Genomic DNA, 18848 nt, shown 5'->3' on the forward strand with positions numbered 1-18848 from the left:
CATCTTTATTTTCTCCACTTCTGTCCCTCCCCAGCTTCATCTCTACTTGCTTTCTATTCTCAAGCCATAGTGAACCTGGAACGCAGCTCTGTTTTCCTCCTGTGCCCTCCACCTGGACATCTCCCCACACCCCACCCTCTGCTCTCAGACTAAAGCTCCATCGCCTCTGCAGACTCTCTGGGTGGCCCACATGAGTGGCATCATTTATTAATAAACGCCTCTCAGGGCACCTGCGTGGTGCGGTGTGTTAAGCATTGGACTCTTGGTTTCAGCTTAGGGTGTGAGACAGACCCTGGGACTCTCCCCCTCTCTCTGCCCCTCCCGATCATGCTCTCTCTCTCTCTAAGATAAATCTTTAAAAATAAAAATAAGTGTCTCTCTGCTGTGTTCTCACCCACTAGAGACGGTGGACCGCTTTGTGTCCCCACATCTGGCAAAGTCGCCGGCACTTGCTGGCAGCGAGGAGGCCCCCAGGGAAGGCTAGCTGCTGCCAGGTGTCCCGGGCACAAAGTCCGAGTGGTTCTGCCCCACAGTGTGTCTCGGGCCTTGCCCGGGGCTGGTCCCGAGCAGCCACCCCCAGGATCCGGGGCCCAGGAGCTGGCTGAGCCAGGGGACAGTCAGGAAGAGGAGCAGAAGGAAAGAGGAAAACCCCAAACCAAAACAAAGCCCCAACCCACGGAGCTTTGTGGCAGTTGGGGAACTGCCGTTTCAAAGGTGAAAGTGTCATTTTACAGCCTCCAGCTCCGGGGGGCCGGGCCAGGAAGCGCGGGTTGGCTGGAAAGGCTAATTTGGGCGTGTTCCCTCCCGTAGAAGTGCTGAGCCCTCTCCTGGGGAAACAGAAACTCAGCCGTGCAGGCAGCTAGCTTCAGCGCAAACAGCTGGGCCACGGGGTGCACGGAGAGGAGGAAGGCCTACCTGTTAGAGAGCAAGCCGACGTGCCCCCCACACCCCGCACCCCCGGCACGATGCGGGCCCGAAGGTTGCCCCTGGACGTTCGGATTCTCTACTGCGCAGGGCCGGCCCACGAGCCCTTTGTGCAGGTACGAGGTTACTGGGGAGCCGGGGGGGCCCCCCCGCCGCTGGCCCCGAAGGGTAGGCTGCCCGGCCCACCGAGCAGGTATTCTGTTTGCTTGGGAGATGGATGTGATGCGGTCCAGCCTTCTCTTCAGGGTGAGAAAAGGTCCATCTTCTGGTTTTCATCATTCCACAGCCCTGTGCGCACCTGTGTTGAATGTAGAGCTCACTAAAAACGTGCGCTTTGCTTGACACACTCAGGACGCTGCACTTGTGATTCTTCGACAAGGTTTTATGTGAATCTCCCATGAGAAGATAGTAAAATGTATTAGTTCATTTTCTTACCTATAAATCTGGCTCACGTGGTGGCAGGTAGTATATGTACCATGTTGGAAATTGAGTGGTGGGTTTACCTGGCAGTTTTTACTAGATGTAAATGTGTTTTTCTCTATAATGCAAAAGTCGCTGATACTACCACCCTGGGCAGTTTGCTGAATTAGTCACGGTATCATTCAGTTTCAAAATCATTTAGCGATTTATCCAGGTGTCAGGAGGGATGAAAAATAGATTTTTAAGTTGAAATTGACTTGGGTCATTCATAAGCACAGTTACCACGAAATGTATGCAAAATCATGTTTCTCAGTTTTGAAGGAAGGGTTATTTAGATAGTTTCTGAGTCGTACATGAAGAATTGTGCCCTAATTGTAATTTAGACTAAAGCTTTGTATTTCTTTGTATTGTTGCTTCTGGTGGACATTACCATTTTTTCATTTCTATCGGGGTTTGTTGCTACGTGCCCTGCCGTAGCCTTGAGAGAAGACATCAGGAGTCTTGATTAAAAAAACTATCCTTATCCTCCCAATATATCCCCATGTATAGAAGTCTTACAGAATGATTGCTGATTAATCCCTTAACAATTCAAATTATTCTCAAAAGAGAATAATTTAGGGCTTTTCAAGGGTATGAGTCACCTGTGGAGTTATGCATAATAATTCACACTCAGCACCAGCAGCAGGAGTAAAAGTGGAAAACCTGTGACTTTAATTTGTACATATTAAGTGCCTCAGTCGTACTGTGTTAAATTCCTCATTTGTTCAGAAATTGTAGAGGAAATCAGCCCTTTTTTCCCAAGGTCGTGGTTCAGTTTACGTCCTACTGCTAAAACTCCACCTGTTACAGGCAATAGTGTACTCAAGGTCGCTTTTAGTAAGTGAAGGAAAAGCAAATATAATCAGGTTTTGGGGGGCTTGTCTTCCCCATTTCAGATCATCACCGTCGAGGAGGCAAAGCGCAGAAAGAGCACCTGCAGTTACTATGAAGATGACGACGAGGTGGCCCTGCCGATCCTGCAGCCCCACAGTGCACTTCTGGAGAACATGCATATCGAGCAGGTGGGTTCTCCCCCGGGGGATATAGGACAGGGGTCTTCCAGGCCTTGAAAAAGCTTGTTCCATCCCTGACTGCACTGGCTCTTCTCACAGAGGGTGGAGGAAGAGCTGGGTTTTATTTTTTCTAATTTATTTTTTATTTTTAAGAGATTTTGCTTATTTATTCATGAGAGACACAGAGAGAGGCAGAGACACAGGCAAAGAGAGAAGCAGACTCCCTGCAGGGAGCCCAATGTGGGGCTCGAACCCAGGACCCCTGGGATCACACCCTGAGCCAAAGGCGGACGCTCAACCGCTGAGCCACCCAGGGCCCCTAAGAGCCAGGTTTTAAAGAAAGACCAGCAGCCTAACCAATACCAGTGTCCTTTCTCCTCTTCTTAGATGTTACATTAGCATTCCTTGTCACCTTCTTGGGAGTTTGGGGACTTGGCCAGAAACTATCTCCATTTCTTAAATCTGAATGGAAAGCTGTTCTTGTCTTCAGCACAATTTTTCACTTGTCGTACCATAGTCCTCCTAACGCATATTCCTAACAGTTAAAAAAAAGGATCCAGATTTATCCTTATAATGATTACAGAGTTCCAATGGTTTTAACTTATTGGACTCAATAAAAGTTATACTTCTCTTTTATACACTTTACTCACTTTATGGAAACTACCAACCACCAGGAGTAATTTTTCCTTTATCTGTGATTTCCTTTCTTTATATTTTCTGAAAATCTGTTATTTTAATTTTATGAAATACTATGATGTGTTGTATTTAAACTTTAGTAAGGAATCTCTTGCATTTCTCCCACTTAGTCAACTTAGAAACCTGAATTTCAGAGACCTTAACAAGTTCAACTCCCTCAATTTGCGGATGTGTCTCTGAAGGCCCAGGAAAGCCAAGAGACTTGACTAAGCAGTTACAGAAATGGGGCACATGCTGATAACAGAACTGATCTTAACCATTCTGAAGACTTCATAGCTTCCTTTGTTAATATTTTTGAAGAGCTATGCATTAATGGTGTTTATGGCAGCCAAGTGTAATCTAAATGTTAATGTAGGTGAGAGATTCAGGCAAGATGAAGACAAACTACCTTTGACTACTAGCATAAAACCCCTGTGTTTTCGTGTTCTCACTTCTGTGGGAAGCTGCAGTTGTCAGTACTGAGCTTATTGAGCATTTTGAATGAACAACTGAAGAACCATGGACTCTTTGGTGAAGGTCAGGTTGAAATGTAAAAGGGAGAGCATGTGTCTAATTCATATCAAGCTACGTGCTGGATCTTCAGTTGTATAGTTGCATAGTGACCCTTCAAGTCCCTGAGCGGGAATGTATGCTCTGGGTTGGCATCCCTGCCAAAGCAGCACCATCAGGCAATGGTTTTTCCCTTCTCTTTCTTGGTTAGAAATATTTGCCAGAGTAAAGGGGAGCAGCATGTAAGTAAGAGTGATTTTGAGGTTGAGCCTCCAGTACTTGTTTTGTGCTATAAGCTTATGACATTTGTGGATGAACTGTATATTTATATCTCCATCTTTGGATTTGCAGCTGGCCCGACGCCTTCCAGCAAGGGTACAAGGGTATCCGTGGAGACTCGCATATAGCACATTAGAGCATGGGACCAGTTTGAAAACTCTCTATCGGAAGTCAGCGTCGCTAGACAGTCCTGTCTTGTTGGTCATCAAAGATATGGATAATCAGGTGAGGCTTATTCGTCTCACAGAAAACACTTTTTGATGAAGATTTTCAAACTTATATACTAGTAGAGAGACCAGTATAAGAACTCTCCATCATCCAGATTTTACAATTAGCAGGATTTTGCCACATATGCTTCATCAGTCTTTGTTGGTTTTTCCTTGCTGAAGTATTTGGAAGGAAATCCCAGTGTACTTTTTTTTTTTTTTAATTTTTATTTATTTACGATAGTCACACAGAGAGAGAAGGAGAGGCAGAGACATAGGCAGAGGGAGAAGCAGGCTCCATGCACCGGGAGCCCGATGTGGGATTCGATCCCGGGTCTCCAGGATCACGCCCTGGGCCAAAGGCAGGCGCTAAACCGCTGCGCCACCCAGGGATCCCCCCAGTGTACTTTATATTATTTCACCCCTACATACTTTGGAATGTATCTCTAGAAGAAAATGGAGCGTATTTCCAAATACAGTCACAAATAGGAATTTTTTTTCCTGTGCTCACCATACGATAGGAAGCAATAGTGATATCCTACAACCTAAAGCTGGAAAAGTTGGACAAAAGTCAAGTCTGGTTTGGGAGATAGTTCAGAAAGAAGTTCCAGGGCCACGCCAGAACTCTTCCTAGGTAGCTGAAGTCGTGCCCACAAACCTTGCCTGCATGGTTGGTCAGATGGAGAGCCAGTCAGGGCTGTGGTGTGGTGTTGTACCCCAACTACCCAGTTGCTAAGAAATAGCAAGTAATGCTCTATACCACTGCTCATAGTTGGTCTTGGAGGCAGTGGTGAATTCTAGATATGACCCCCACATACTCTTACTAGTACTTCTGTCAGTCAGCTTGGGGTGTGAGTGAAATCTGTGCAGGTTTCTTTCATATACTACCCAGTCAGGCTTTTGCTCCACAAAAGGAAGACATCTTTCATGTCTGCTCTTTTTTCATTTCAGTTTGGTCTGTGTTACTATCAAGAAGAAATTCCTTTACATTTTTAAGATGTTGATGTCATTCTTTTCTCTTTCTGGCATTGAAGCAGGTTCTGTTGTTCAGTAGCCTTTCATTTACTCATATGTTCAGAAAATGTATGAGTACCTGTTATATGTGGGGCACTATTAAGCATTGAGGAGCTTGCTGTGAAGCTATATCATTGTGGCCATTTTAGGGAAATAGATCTTTGTTATCATAATTTGTCTTGGGAGAAATTAGCAGAGAAATGGTGCTACTGAAGCCACTGTCTTTCTCAACTATGATCTTTCCTGGGACTTTATTGCTGTATTTTTATAGATAAAGAATTATGGGGAGTAGTTTAACTATTATCATTATTTCTATTATTATTTCTTGATTGATGACATTATTTAATCATGATCCAAGTGGATACGGTCAAGTTAAAAATTAAATAATAATAACGAAGTTTTAAACGAATTACTTAGAGATTTAATGGAATCTTTGAGAAGTTGGATGTTATGTTTTAGATGAGGTGTGGGTAGGTGGTTTTAGACCACACAGAAACCCATACCATAAGTATAGTTTAGTTATACTAATTTACCAAAAGCTTCAAGCTTGTTGGGGAATGTGTTGGCAGCACAGAACAGGGAGGCAGCACAATTTCACCAGGCTTCCTGTCAGCAGGTATGTAAATGAGGCCTATCCTGGAAGTCTATACTGTTTGTGAGGAGGTGTAGTCTTACTGAATCTGGTACCCTGGAGGCATTTGTGTTGTTTGAAAACACCTGGATACTAACTCTGCTCTCCACACCCTACTTAGCTCCAAGGCAAGAATGTGGCTTTGCTATGTTTGAGAACATGATAGAACAACACCTGTAAATGTATCTGGGAATATATTATATAAAATCATAGTATAAAAGAATTATGTATACAGAATGGCAGCAGTAAGGAGCTCTGCGGAATGAGTCATCAGTGAAACAACCATAACTGGTTGAAATTATAAAAACAACAGTCACTTAAAGTCTCTAGAAATTGTCCTAAGGGCATAGAGCAAGTGAAAAAAACATTTATTTAAGAAAATCTAATAAATCTCAGGAGTAACAGTGAGATTCTGTGGCACCTGAAGCACAACCTGCTTCCTTCCCTCCAACCCCCAGTTGAGACTAACAAGTTCTGCACTAGACATGTGTGGACAAGAAGATGAGGCTCCCACTCCCCCCCAGTTTCCATGCAAGGGCCGTGGTATACCCTCGATGGGCAGGTCCCCAGAACTCCTTATTGCCTACCCAAGCTCTGTGTTTCAGAGGCTAAATCCCAAGCCAGTATGGTTTAGAAGTAGGGGATCATTTCCTTCTACCCAGCCTCTATTCATAGGGGAGACGCTCTACCTTAGGAAAAGTAGAATAAGGGAGTATCTAAAGCCCTTGCCATAGCTCTTAGGGCAGAATTTCCATGCCAGGTGAGGCAGGACCAGACCAGTGGCTATTTCCCCTGCCTGCCACTCTCCTCATGAAATAAAAGTGTTCCTCTGAGGGAAGCAGGCCACTGTCCAGCCTCCCAGCTCTACAGCAGAGCCCCTGGCTCCCAGCTCTAGGAGAAGAGGTAGATGACAGGATCTAGAGCTCTGCTAACCTCCTCTCCTGGACACACCAGTATTACAACTGTAGAATAGTTCTCTCTGAAAAAGACCTGAAGACTAACAGAACAGATCTTCTATAACACAGGACAAAAAAAAAAAAAAAAAAAGACAAAGCCACATCAAGATGAGTAGGAAAGGCAGAAAAGTCTTGTCTTGACAGGACTCCACCCCACCCCCACCCCCCGGCGACCCACAAGAGGAAGAGAGATCACAGAACGTGCAGCTCCTCTCTGAGAAGTGAAGAGTTCAAATCCCACATTAGTCATGCCAGCCCATGGGACCTGTACCAGAAAGGCAAGCCACCAAACAACTATCTTTGAAAACCTGAGGCTAATTTCTGGAAACCATGAGGGCTGTAGGAAGGGGAAATTCCACTGTTGAAGGGCTCACACATAGACTCACTTGCCCTGAGTCTCAATACAGAGGCAGTAGCTTGAGAAGCCCCTGGGCTGCATGTGAGGGAGATTTGTTGACTAGTTTTAGAGAGTATACCAGAGGGGCAGGGGGCTGATGGAGATCTGTCTGGGAATAGAGACACTGGAGGGTGCCTTTTTTTTTTTTTTTTTTTTTAATACTACTTCCTTGCTAGCCTGGTGCTAGTGGATGCCATTTTTGGTGCTCTCAGTTTCCCTAGCTAGTGCCGCAAGCTCACTCCATGTTCCCTTGTGGTCCCACCTCACCAGGCCAACCTAGTACTTGTCCAACTTGGCCTTTATGCTGCCAGACCATGCACTCAGGCTGGCACAGCTCTGTGGTCATCCACTTGTCCATTGTGGCTCCCATCAGATCCCTTGCTTATGCTCCCCCAGCCTGTGCCTATCTACCACAACCCCTGTCCTGCCAGACACAGTGGGTGAACTTGCCCTGGCCTAGCCGCTGTCCATGGAAGGGTTTGTCCCAGCCTTTGCCCCACCAGATGTGACAGGCAGCCTGGCTCTGGCCACTTTCAGACCCGGCAGTACTTATAAAACCAAGTATGAGGTTAAAAGATAAAAGAAGTGAAGTTAATTGAATCTATCATAATTAGTTAAGAGACATATGAGATAAAAAGCTATAAATTGTGACATCAAAAATATAAAAACCGAAGGGATAAAAATGTAAGGTTTGGAATATGTTCAGCTTACAATAGACTGATATATATATGAATGATGCTTTATGTTAACCTCAGGGTAGCCACAAAGTAAAAACTCAGAATAAATACACAAAAGAAAATGAAAAAGGGAATCTGAACACTAAAGAATGCTGTCAAACAACAAGGGAAGAGAGGAGGGGAAGATGTATTACAACAACCAGAAAACCATTAACAAAATGGCAATAAGTACATACCTATTAATAATCACTTTAAATGTAAATGGACTAAACTGTCCAATCAAAAAAAAACATAGAGTGGCCAAGAGGATTTAAAAAAAAAAGACCCACCTGTATCTGCCTAATAAAGACTCACTTCAAAAGCAGGGACACATACAAACTGAAAGTAAAGGGATGAAGAAATATATTTCATGCAAATGAAAATGAAACAAAACAAAACTGGCATAGCTTGACTCAAACAAAATTAAGACTGTTATAAAGACATAAAAAGGCATTACATATGATAAAAGGGTCAATCCAACAAAATGAGATAACAATTATAAACACAAATCCACCCAGCATAGGAGGCCCAAAATATATAAAACAAATATTAACTGACCTAAATGGAGAAATAAATTGATAGTAATAGAATAATAGTAGATGACTTTAACACCCTATCATATCAATGGATAGATCATCCGACAGAGAATCAATAAGGAAACATTGACCTTAAATGACACATTAGACCAGATGGACTTAAGAGACAGAAACAGAATATTCTATCCAAAAGCAGTAAAATATACATTCTACTCAAGTGTACACAGAACACTTTCCAGGAAAGATCACATGTTAGGCCACAAAACAAGTCTCAGTAAATTTAGTAAGACTAAAATTGTATCAAGCATCTTCTCTATCCACAGTGGTATGAAGCTAGAAATCAGCCATTGAACTACCAATAGGTCATTGAAAAAAATCAAGAAAGAATTTTTAAAAGCACTTAGAGACAAATGTTAATAGAAGTACAGCATACTAGAATCTATGGGGTGCAGCAAAAGCAGTTCTAAAAGAGAAGTGCATAACAGTATCAGCCTGTCTGAAGAAACAAGAAAAATCTCAACAATCTGACTTGATACCTAAAGAAACTAGAGAAAAAAAAGAACAAACAAGCCCAAAGTTAGTAGAAGGAATGAAATACTAAAGACTAGACAGGAAATAAATGAAATAGAAAATTTTTTTTAAATAGAAAAGATCATTGAAACTAAGATCTGACTCTGGAAAGATGAAACATTTCACAAACATTTAGCTAGATTCACCAGAAAGAAAGAGGGCCCAATTAAAATCAGAAATGAAAGAGAAGTTAACAAATGATACCAAAGAAATACAAAGGATCACAAGAGACTACTATGAACAGTTGTATGCAAGAAATTGAACAACCTAGAAAAAATGGACAAATTCCTGGAAACATATAATCTTCTAAGACTGCATCATGAAGAAATAGAAAATGTAAACAGATTGATTATTAGTAAGGAGACTGAATCAGTAATCAAAAACTTCCCAACAAACCAAAGCCCAGGAGAAGATGGCTGCACTGGTGAATTTTATCAAACATTCAAAGAAGATTTAATACCTATCATTCTCAAATTCTATCAAAAGATTAAAGAGGATGGAACACTTCCAAACTCATTTAATGAGGCCAGCATTACCCTGATAATCCAACAACAGACAAGGAGAAAAAAGAAAATTACAGGCCAATATCATTAATGAACATAGTTATAAAAATCCTCAAAATAATAGCAAACCAAATTCAACAATACATTAAAAGAATCATACACCATGATCAAACGGGGTTTATTACAGGGATGCAAGAGGGGTTCAACATCTGCCAATCAATCAACGTTATTGCCACATTAACAAAGTGAAGATTAAAAATCATAATGAGGGATCCCTGGGTGGCGCAGCAGTTTGGCGCCTGCCTTTGGCCCAGGGCGCGATCCTGGAGACCCAGGATCGAATCCCACATCGGGCTCCCAGTGCATGGAGCCTGCTTCTCCCTCTGCCTATGTCTCTGCCTCTCTCTCTCTCTCTCTCTGTGACTATCATAAAAAAAAAAAATAAAATAAAAAAATGAATCATCTCAACAAATGGAGAAAAAAATCTAAAAATAGAAAAAAAAAAACCCAAAAGCAAAAACTCAGACACAAAGAACAGAGTGATGGTTAAAGGGAAGGGGAGGTAGGGTGTGTGCAAGGTCCGCAGAAGGAGTCAAATGTATGGTTGATGGGGGGGTAACTAGACTTCTGGAGATGATCACTTTGTAATGAATACAGATGTCAGATTATAATATTGTACCTCTGAAACATGTATCAATTGTATCTCAACAAATAGTTTTTAAAACTCTTATAAATATCTAGAAAAAACAAAACAAAACAAAACAAAACAAAAAGGACATAGAACTCTGAAGCTACCCTGAAGGAACTGGCTTTATTTCAAAGAGTATGGAGAAGTTCAAGCCAAAGGGTACTCTAGAAACTGACGAAAGTTTGATGGGAAACAATTGAGGAGGCTGGTAACTGCATGAAGACAACAAGCTAAAGTTTTAGTTTACCAGAGAGGACCAGGAAAAGAGACCACTAAGGAAGCCTTCCTGGAGTTAGGGTAAACTTCATAAACTGGCCCAATTTCAGTCAAATTAGACTGCAGTAATTTATACCACAAGGCATTGTGGAAAATAGAGCAATCATCAGGCAATTGTGATAGATTTATACTAACTTAATTCCAGTGAGGCACAGAAATGTTACTTTGATATTGCTCAATTACATTTTCCCATTTTTTTGCGGTCATTTTGTCATACATATTACATTGATATATATTAAAAACCCAATAATTGTGCATTAAGGAGGGCACTTGATAGAATGAGCATTGGGTGTTTTATGCAACTGGTGAATCACTAAATCTTACCTCTGAAACTAGTAACACACTATATCTTAATTAAATTGAATTTAAATACGTTTTTAAAATAAAAAGATTACTACTTTATGTAATTTTTGTCTACTAAAGAAGCCAAGAGGAGAGAGGAGAGCAAATATACATTTGTAGGTTTTGTTATATTAACCTTTTTACTACTACTGTTTGTCTTAACTTTTTTCCCCTGTGGATTCTTTTGTTCTGTTAATGGCAAATATATTACATTTGTAATGGTAGAGACTCAACAATTTCACTATATATGTATCATAAAATTTCTTTCTAAATAAATTAATAGAAAAGAGAAAGTGGACTTTTTAAATATAACCACAATGTTCTGTATATAACTAAATTAACAGTAATTCCTTATTATCATCCAACCCCTAATACTTAAATAGATTTCTGATTGCTAAGATTTTCACTAAGAAAGAATGTATTTAGAATCCTGAGAGGGTGAGAGAGTAAGGTGGCTTTTCCTATTCATTGATTAGAAAAGAACCCACTTTTCTCCACTTATGGCCATTGCTCCACGTATGGCCCTTTCCCTTCTTGTCATATTTTAAGCACATGCTTTTAAAAGTGGATGCCTGTCCCAGTTGTATTTTAGTTCTTTTATCGAAAGATCACCAGAAGAAGGAAAATGGATTGTTGCTACAGTTTTGTTTTTGTTTGTCCTTAGCAGCTCTAGAGAAAGGTTTAGTAGCAGGAAGTATGAAGAACATTCATTAAAAAGAGCTTCTAGACTTCTACTACCTAATTTTTAGTATTTCAAGTTGCCAGGAACTAAGTGTATTGGTGAAGAAGATTCCACAATGATTATAATCCAATTAAAATAATTTTCAAAAGTTATAAGACATTTTTCAGATAATCTCCATTTAAAGCAATGTTTCTCCAGTGGGTTTTGAAGGAGGTACACCAGAATCCCTTAGGGATGTTTTCAAGATATATATGTTCACTCTTGCCAGCTCTTACCCTTGCAGGCACACTGATCAGGATCTGAGCAGAGAGAGGAAGCTAAGACAGTGAGGAAAAAAATAGATCATTGGTTCAAATACACCTAAGTCACCCTTAAAGCCCATATAGTATTAAGGGATTCTTATTTTCTTCTTAAAGGCCATTTCAAGCTAAAGAGATTGGATCAGTCATGTTAAGGGTACAGTTTTATTTATTTATTTTTAAAGGTTTTATTTACTCATGAGAGATGCAGAGAGAGGTGCAGAAACACAGGCAGAGGGAGAGGCAGGCTCCTCGCAGGGAGCCGGATGCGGGACTTGATCCCGGACCCTGGGACCACGCCCTGAGCCAAAGGCAGAAGCCCAACCGCTGAGCCCCCCGCCAGGTGTCCCAGGATACAGTTTTAATAAGCATATTGAGAACTCATTTTTACAAATTGAAAGACAAAAATTTATTTTCTCTGGGGAAATGTCTGGCCATGAATCCACTTATAAAACACATAAGACACATGATTTTGTTCTTGTAACCACTCACTTCCGTGTGCATCTTGTTTTTTAATGTTCCCAGTATGTCATCTGTATTCACTAAAGGAAATTTGACTCCATAGTGGATTTCAGAATGTTTTAAAATTGGAACAATTGCTGGCCTTTGACAAATAAGTTCTCGAAGCCACTTGAGTTCCAGTTAGAAATAGAGATATTTTATTTATCTGTTTGTTGGTAGTCTTTTCAGTGTGAGAGCTCTGATTTAGTAATGGTCTTTGCTGAAAGAGGGTTAATGATACCTCTGAACAGAATTGTGTTAGAATATTTCGGAAAGCCGTTCTTTGGGAGGATTGGTTTGAAAGAAGATAATGTTTCTGTTTTCTTTTGACAGATTTTTGGAGCATATGCAACTCATCCTTTCAAGTTCAGTGACCACTATTATGGCACAGGAGAAACTTTTCTATACACATTTAGCCCCAATTTCAAGGTACTTAAATGGGAGAAATACCCAACTTCCCACTGTTGCAGTGTCAGGGGTATGGGTGGGGTTGGAGGTGGGGCTTGTCTTTGGAGCAGCAGCTGTCCCATAACCTCATCTGGACTCGCTCTAGCCTGCGTCAGCCCATTATGGCTACAACATGCACACTGCTTTTAGGGTCCCTCCTTGGGCTTTGGGAACCACTCTTGTGCATGTTCTGGGGTCAAGGAAGGGAGGATAGCAGGTCAGAGCCAACATGTGCTCGAGAGGTCTTTCCTACTTCATAACCCCTTTGGGTTGGGATCTGACCTGCTGATCTCATCCTGGAATAGGAAAGGTCTGGCAATAAGGAGCTTCCTCAGCCAATGGGTAGTTTCTTTTCACACAGAGGTACTACCCTAATAAGTCCCTCTTCGCTGATTCTCCAGATTGAAATGTCTGTTTTCTTTCTTGTGTTCCTACCCTAAGGTCTTCAAGTGGAGTGGAGAAAACTCATACTTTATCAATGGAGACATAAGCTCTTTGGAACTTGGTGGTGGAGGGTAAGGTTTTTGTCGTTACTAATTTACTGCCTGATCTGTGAGAGTCTGTTTGGACCCAGGTAACCAAAACATTGTTGGGTGATTTTAGCTGGGCCATGTGCTTAATTAGGACAATGGCATAATACATGACCCTAAGAGTCAAAGATAAAATGATTTATTTATGTGTCTAAGTCAGAGACTACTATCATTTGTCTTTTGGGAAAGATGGGTCATTTAAATGGAATAAAGGAAATGTATGCTTTGTATTCTAAGAAGTTGAGGGTTTTGTCTGTCGGTAGCATAAGGGAAAGAAGATGGGGCAAGGGAGGGCAAAAAGGATGCCAGGTGAGATTGAAGTGTTTTCACCTTTTTGTATTTGTGATCTTTCCAGGGGACGATTTGGCTTATGGCTAGATGCTGATTTATACCATGGACGGAGCAACTCTTGCAGCACTTTCAATAATGATATCCTTTCCAAAAAGGAAGACTTCATAGTTCAGGACCTTGAGGTATGGACATTCGAGTGAAACCCACTCAGACTGCCTTAAAAATACCACATTAAAAAGATCGGGTTCCATCAGCCCTCCTAAAGCTGGCTGGAAGACACACCCCGGGCCCTGACTGCCTCATCCCACCATACTGCTTTCTTTCTGCCATCGTCTCAGAGCATGGCCACACCGCAGAGGGATTCTGAAAGGGACATGTGGAGGGCAGACAACGAAGACAGAGAGTTGAAGTCCGGATTATTGAAAGACTTTATACTCCCACTTCCTTCAAATCCATGCAGTGAGGAATCAGAATATTTATAGATGTATGAGTTGAATGCAATTTTTATTTTTGGTAACTGTGAAAAAAAACGATACTGTGGAAATATATACATGCCTTGTGTGTTTATCAACATAATTTTCATTACCAAAATGTACAGCATACTATTGTTTGCCATGGAAAAGCTTAGTCTCATTTAGAAAGATTGAAAGTGCTCAGCACTTAAAGGGAATATATGATTTTTTTAATTGTCTTATTTATTATTTCTAGTGTATTGTCCAAAATGTGTTGGCAGTTTTTTCTTTTCATGTGTCAAATCTTGAAATAAAGAAATGTATACATTTTGTGCTATGTTTTGGCAGCAAACCTATTTGATTTATATAGTTTTATGTTGAATTTTTTTTGCCCTGATTATTTAGGGTGATAGGTCTTAAGAGCATACATATAAATATATACACGTATATGCAATATTCTGAAATTTTAAAAGCGCATTATCAATGTTTATTGATTTGACTATTGTAGGCCAGCTTTCTATTTAGTTATTCAGAAGGTACATTTTTACTTACTCTGAACATAATTTGTGAAGAAGCAGCCATTTCTCACAGTCATGAGTTGATCCGTACAGAAATGGATACCTTTCTGAATCTAGACTTGGAACAAACCCTGCTTTTGAAAGGAAAATGTTTTGTTTCTCATAAAATCATGTGAGTTAATAACAGAAACTTTATTTTCATATTGTTTTGTGCATACTTTCCCCCAACTTCTTAAATTAATGAACAGGTCCCTTTTAAAAGAGACTGGATATTTTCATTTCTGCATATTTTATGTCAAATGAAAAATGTCAAATTAGCCCGACTGTCTTGGTTTCTGGACTCTTGAGAAAAGGCAATGCAAACAAGTGCTTTCGTACCAAAATTGGGATAAAAAAGTAAAACCTATTTTTAACACCAACCCATTTTCATATCATAAAATATTCCTTGTTAAAATGACAGTAAAGCCTTGTTCAAAATCAAACGATACTATTGATCGCCAAACTTTTATGAAAGCCAAAGACTGCGAAGGAGAAAGTTTTCAAATAATAGCCAAAGCTGAGAAGCGGTCTGTCATAAATTACATCCCCAGTGACCTTTGGAGGGAAAAATCAATAATAAGTAGTATTTATATACCTGCATTCAAAAAATGAAAGTCTTTAGAATGTTAGCCCGAAGCTGCCAGAGTATTTCCTTTAGATTATTATGTTATTTTCGAACCATCTACGAAAGAGAACAAGTGGCCAAGTGGCCTCCTGTCAAATCAGCAGTTATTTTACTCTACTCACATTCCATGCAAGTTGAAATGAATTCTGTGGAATCTTAAATGTGTAGCCTGGGTGTGCTTTCACGCAAGCTCTCCTATTGAGAACTCTTGATTAACAACAACATATTGACAGCTTAACCTTAATCTGCTCGTTAAATGATGTGTTGGTGTGAGATACCGGGACTGTCTCATGATGATCAAGTTTACCATTTATGCCATCTGCAACCATATGCTGTTAACGAACAAAATGGTCACTCCGCATATATAGTTCACTCCTACCTAGTTTAGTCCATGATACTATACTTGTGAGAGCATATCCAGATGCTGTGTTCTCTATTTAAAACAGTATTGTCCAATCAGAAATGTGTGGCCCTTCATTTATGGATATTGAGTATATGTAATGCAGTGCTAGCCCAATATTTTCAATAAAGGAATTTATGCATCCAGTGTGATTTTCTTTCCCGAGGATTCATTCAACAGGAATTTATTTGATGCTAGAGGTTCTCCTTGTGTGAGAGGATGATGAAATATCCGACATTAAACAAGGTCCAATGTTTGTGTTTTTATTTGTGCCTTGGAAAGTCCCTTTTTGTTCCCAGTAGCCACCCTCTTATTCTCTCATTGGTTCTGGAAACCTCCAATAAGTTATTAGAGGCAACTCTCCTATCTGCCTACCAGTTTCTCTGTTCTTAATCCTTCTAGCTGTTCTTTGAATAGTGACCTACTCATTTTAACATCTCTCTTGACCTACTTCCTAATATCCATGAGGGATCTTACACTTTCGTCAGTTGTTTGTTTGTTTGATCCCAGGCATCCTATGTTCCAGGCCCTAAAGATGAAGGCCGCAAACTGTCTTCCTTGCTTCTCAATTTCTCAGTTCCTGAGTCCACATCAAAACACTAGGATAGGAGAGGGCAACCTACTAATGTCACACTAGACACTGTTAAAAATGATTGAGATATATTCCTGTGCGGCAAGTCACCAGGGGCGTCTTGATGAGTGTGAGTAGTATTGCCCTTCATTTGATGTTCTTTTCCTTAATTAGTTCCTAACTTTTAAAGGCATGTAAAATAAGACTAGTAAAAGAACTACTTTCCTTTTGAGAAGGGCATTGAGAGTTTCTTAAACAAGAAAGGGAAGCTAAGATTCATGTTCTCTTTAGGATACCTAATGTATTTTTACCAACATAATCAGATAAAGAGAGGTAAGGAGGTCTAAACCAAAGGTAGTTCCAGAAATTCTAGGTCAGTTAAACTCACCCCTAATGCAAATATCAGAAGTGCTTCTGACCACTTCCTTCTGCCCAATTGGGTCACATACTTTTTCTCATTCAGAGAAAACCCTAAACTCGGAACATTACATCCTCTGCTCCCACATCCTTGTCTATGACCATTATCCATAGTGATCCCGTAACAGAATTGTCTTTACTGAGAAAATTAGACTTCACAATTCACACCAAAATCTAGTCTTACTGCCTTCCTTTCTATTTCATATCTCTAGTGGTTCAGAATAAAAACTAGGTAGGGCCTCCTTGGTGTGGTCAATCAAGCCACCAAAATGGTGTTTCTTGATCGAGTATCTTTGAGGACCTGTTTATTTTCTAAAGATGAGTGCTGACTAGCCGATAGAACATTCTATGATGATGGAAACGTTCCATGAATTTCTCACTATCCCCATGGTAGCTACTAGCTACCATACTAGTGTTGAACATTTTCTAGAAATGTGACTTTGAGTGACTGTGGAGCTGAATTTTTAATTTTCATTTAAATTTAGTCATATGTGGCTAGCACCTGCCATTTTGAACAGCATAGCCCTAGCTTCAGATTTAACACAGCCAAATCCTATTTCATCAGCAATGAACTCAGACTATTATTCCCTCATCAGAAGAGAACCTTTAGTTCTGAATACTTTATCTCTTCCCTTATCCACACAGCTTGGCACCACCTAAAGTAACAGTGTGTGTCTTTTTGTTTTAGGTAAGAGACCAGAGGACTGAGTTCCCTGAATCTTTCCAAACTGAAAACTTCAATCTCTAAAAAATTACTGATCTCCATCACTACCCAAAGATAATGAAAACCTCTCTGAGGCCTTGTTTCAAATTAAGATTTTCTGTCTTGGCCATCAGCATGTGTTTTGTTCCTACACTGGACACTCTGCTGCTCGTGGTAGCCCCATAAGATGCCATCTCTCTCTCTAGGCACCCCGTCCACAATGTGTGATGAACCACAGGACGGAAAAACAATGTATTCCTTACACAGAACTGTGCATCCGGTTTCAGAATCGTCAAAGAATAATGAACCACCAAGACTGCCTCAAAGAGTTATATTTGATGACCAATCTTTTTGACTAAGCGTGTCAACTGGGGATGCCCATTAGCTACACGCACATCCAGGGAACCTGCTTGCACATGGAAAAAGTTTTCAAAATCAACCTGTTAGAATGAAGGATAATCAAAAAAAGAGAAAAAAAATTAGAGACCATTAGATAATCTTAGTGTCTTATTTACCCATCAGCAAGGGCCCATCATTTGGTCAACCACTCCACTTCTAGGATTACAAAAAGTAACCCTGATTTAGCTTCATAACTCTTAAAGAAGACGTTAAACAAGAAACACCAACAAGAAACATACTCAAGTTCAATAAACTTGGATGATAAGGCATGTTTTCTCATGTCTCCAAAGCTGAAAGAATCCTTACCTTGACATACTTTAAAAACATTGGAATTCAGCCAGTCAGCTCAGCCTTTAATCCCTGCAGCAATCCTTCTTGGCTTAACCTCAGTCTCCACTAGCTGATGGATCAACGACACTTTACCTAACAGCTGAGATGAGCCCTTTCATCTTTAAAGACTCCAGTTAACAATAAGAATATTTCTGCAAAGATATGCTGTGTTGAGGTATCATGTCAACCTTGGGAGTTGCTAAAAGGCCCCATTATTACTCCATACCCCAGCAAGGCCTAATCTTGTTCTCTTGTAGCATCTTGTTTCCCTAGTAGGTCCTGCAAAGAGTCAGAAAAGTGGATAGGTTTGACCTGGAGTACAACGGGGATAGTTGGGGGCATATGGTATAGGTCGTATCATCAGATCACCCAGATAGAACTCAAAGCTTCTAAAGACATCAAAAAGCAGCCGGCATAGTGCCCAAGGCGTGAACATTCTGAGTTTGAATCTCCTCGCTAGATCTTACTGGCTGTGTGAACTTGGTTAAGTAATTTAACTTCCATGTGCCTCATTTTCCTTATCTACTAAGTGGGGATAATAATAATAATAATGACCACCCAGGACTGTATGATGATTCACTTACGGTCGTGCTCAGTGTGGAGTAAGCAGTACTAAACCATAAAGGAATCCTTCCTTCAAAGGGAGAAAACTGATGATGTGAGAGTTGCAAAGGAAACTTCATTTTCTATGACAGCAAATTATTTAGTCATGAAAACTATTTTCAGACACACTGCAATGGCTACCATTTGCTCTTTAGATATTTTTACGAAGGTTTTGTTTCCTTTCTTAATTACAAAAGTAATACATGTTCGTGGTAAAGTTTTCAAACAGTACAAAAGGCAATTCAGTAAAAGGCAAACATTTTCCTCCCTACATTCCCAGAGATAGCCATGGAACTTCCTTATGTTTCCTTCTAGAGTATTTCTATGCACACATACTTATCTATAT

At 40.4% G+C, this 18848-nt stretch overlaps 1 protein-coding gene across 6 annotated transcripts in view; it reads left to right on the forward strand.

The window, feature by feature from the left end:
* Positions 1-15626, forward strand: part of NCOA7 (nuclear receptor coactivator 7) — a 156853-nt gene extending 141227 nt beyond the window's left edge. For 5 of the 6 annotated variants that reach the window (XM_041733349.1, XM_041733368.1, XM_041733341.1 and 2 more), the window contains 5 exons: positions 2280-2405; positions 3933-4085; positions 12511-12606; positions 13066-13139; positions 13510-15626. In XM_041733349.1, coding sequence (XP_041589283.1) covers positions 2280-2405; positions 3933-4085; positions 12511-12606; positions 13066-13139; positions 13510-13645 — 585 coding nt within the window. In that variant the 3' untranslated portion in view covers positions 13646-15626. Of the gene's footprint in view, positions 1-134; positions 1041-2279; positions 2406-3932; positions 4086-12510; positions 12607-13065; positions 13140-13509 lie in introns of those variants that run through there. The other variant, XM_041733383.1, reaches the window with a different exon arrangement.
* The last annotated feature ends 3222 nt before the right edge of the window (positions 15627-18848 follow it).

The sequence above is a fragment of the Vulpes lagopus genome, chromosome 2, assembly GCF_018345385.1.
Source record: "Vulpes lagopus strain Blue_001 chromosome 2, ASM1834538v1, whole genome shotgun sequence".
NCBI classification, from domain to species: Eukaryota; Metazoa; Chordata; class Mammalia; order Carnivora; family Canidae; genus Vulpes; species Vulpes lagopus.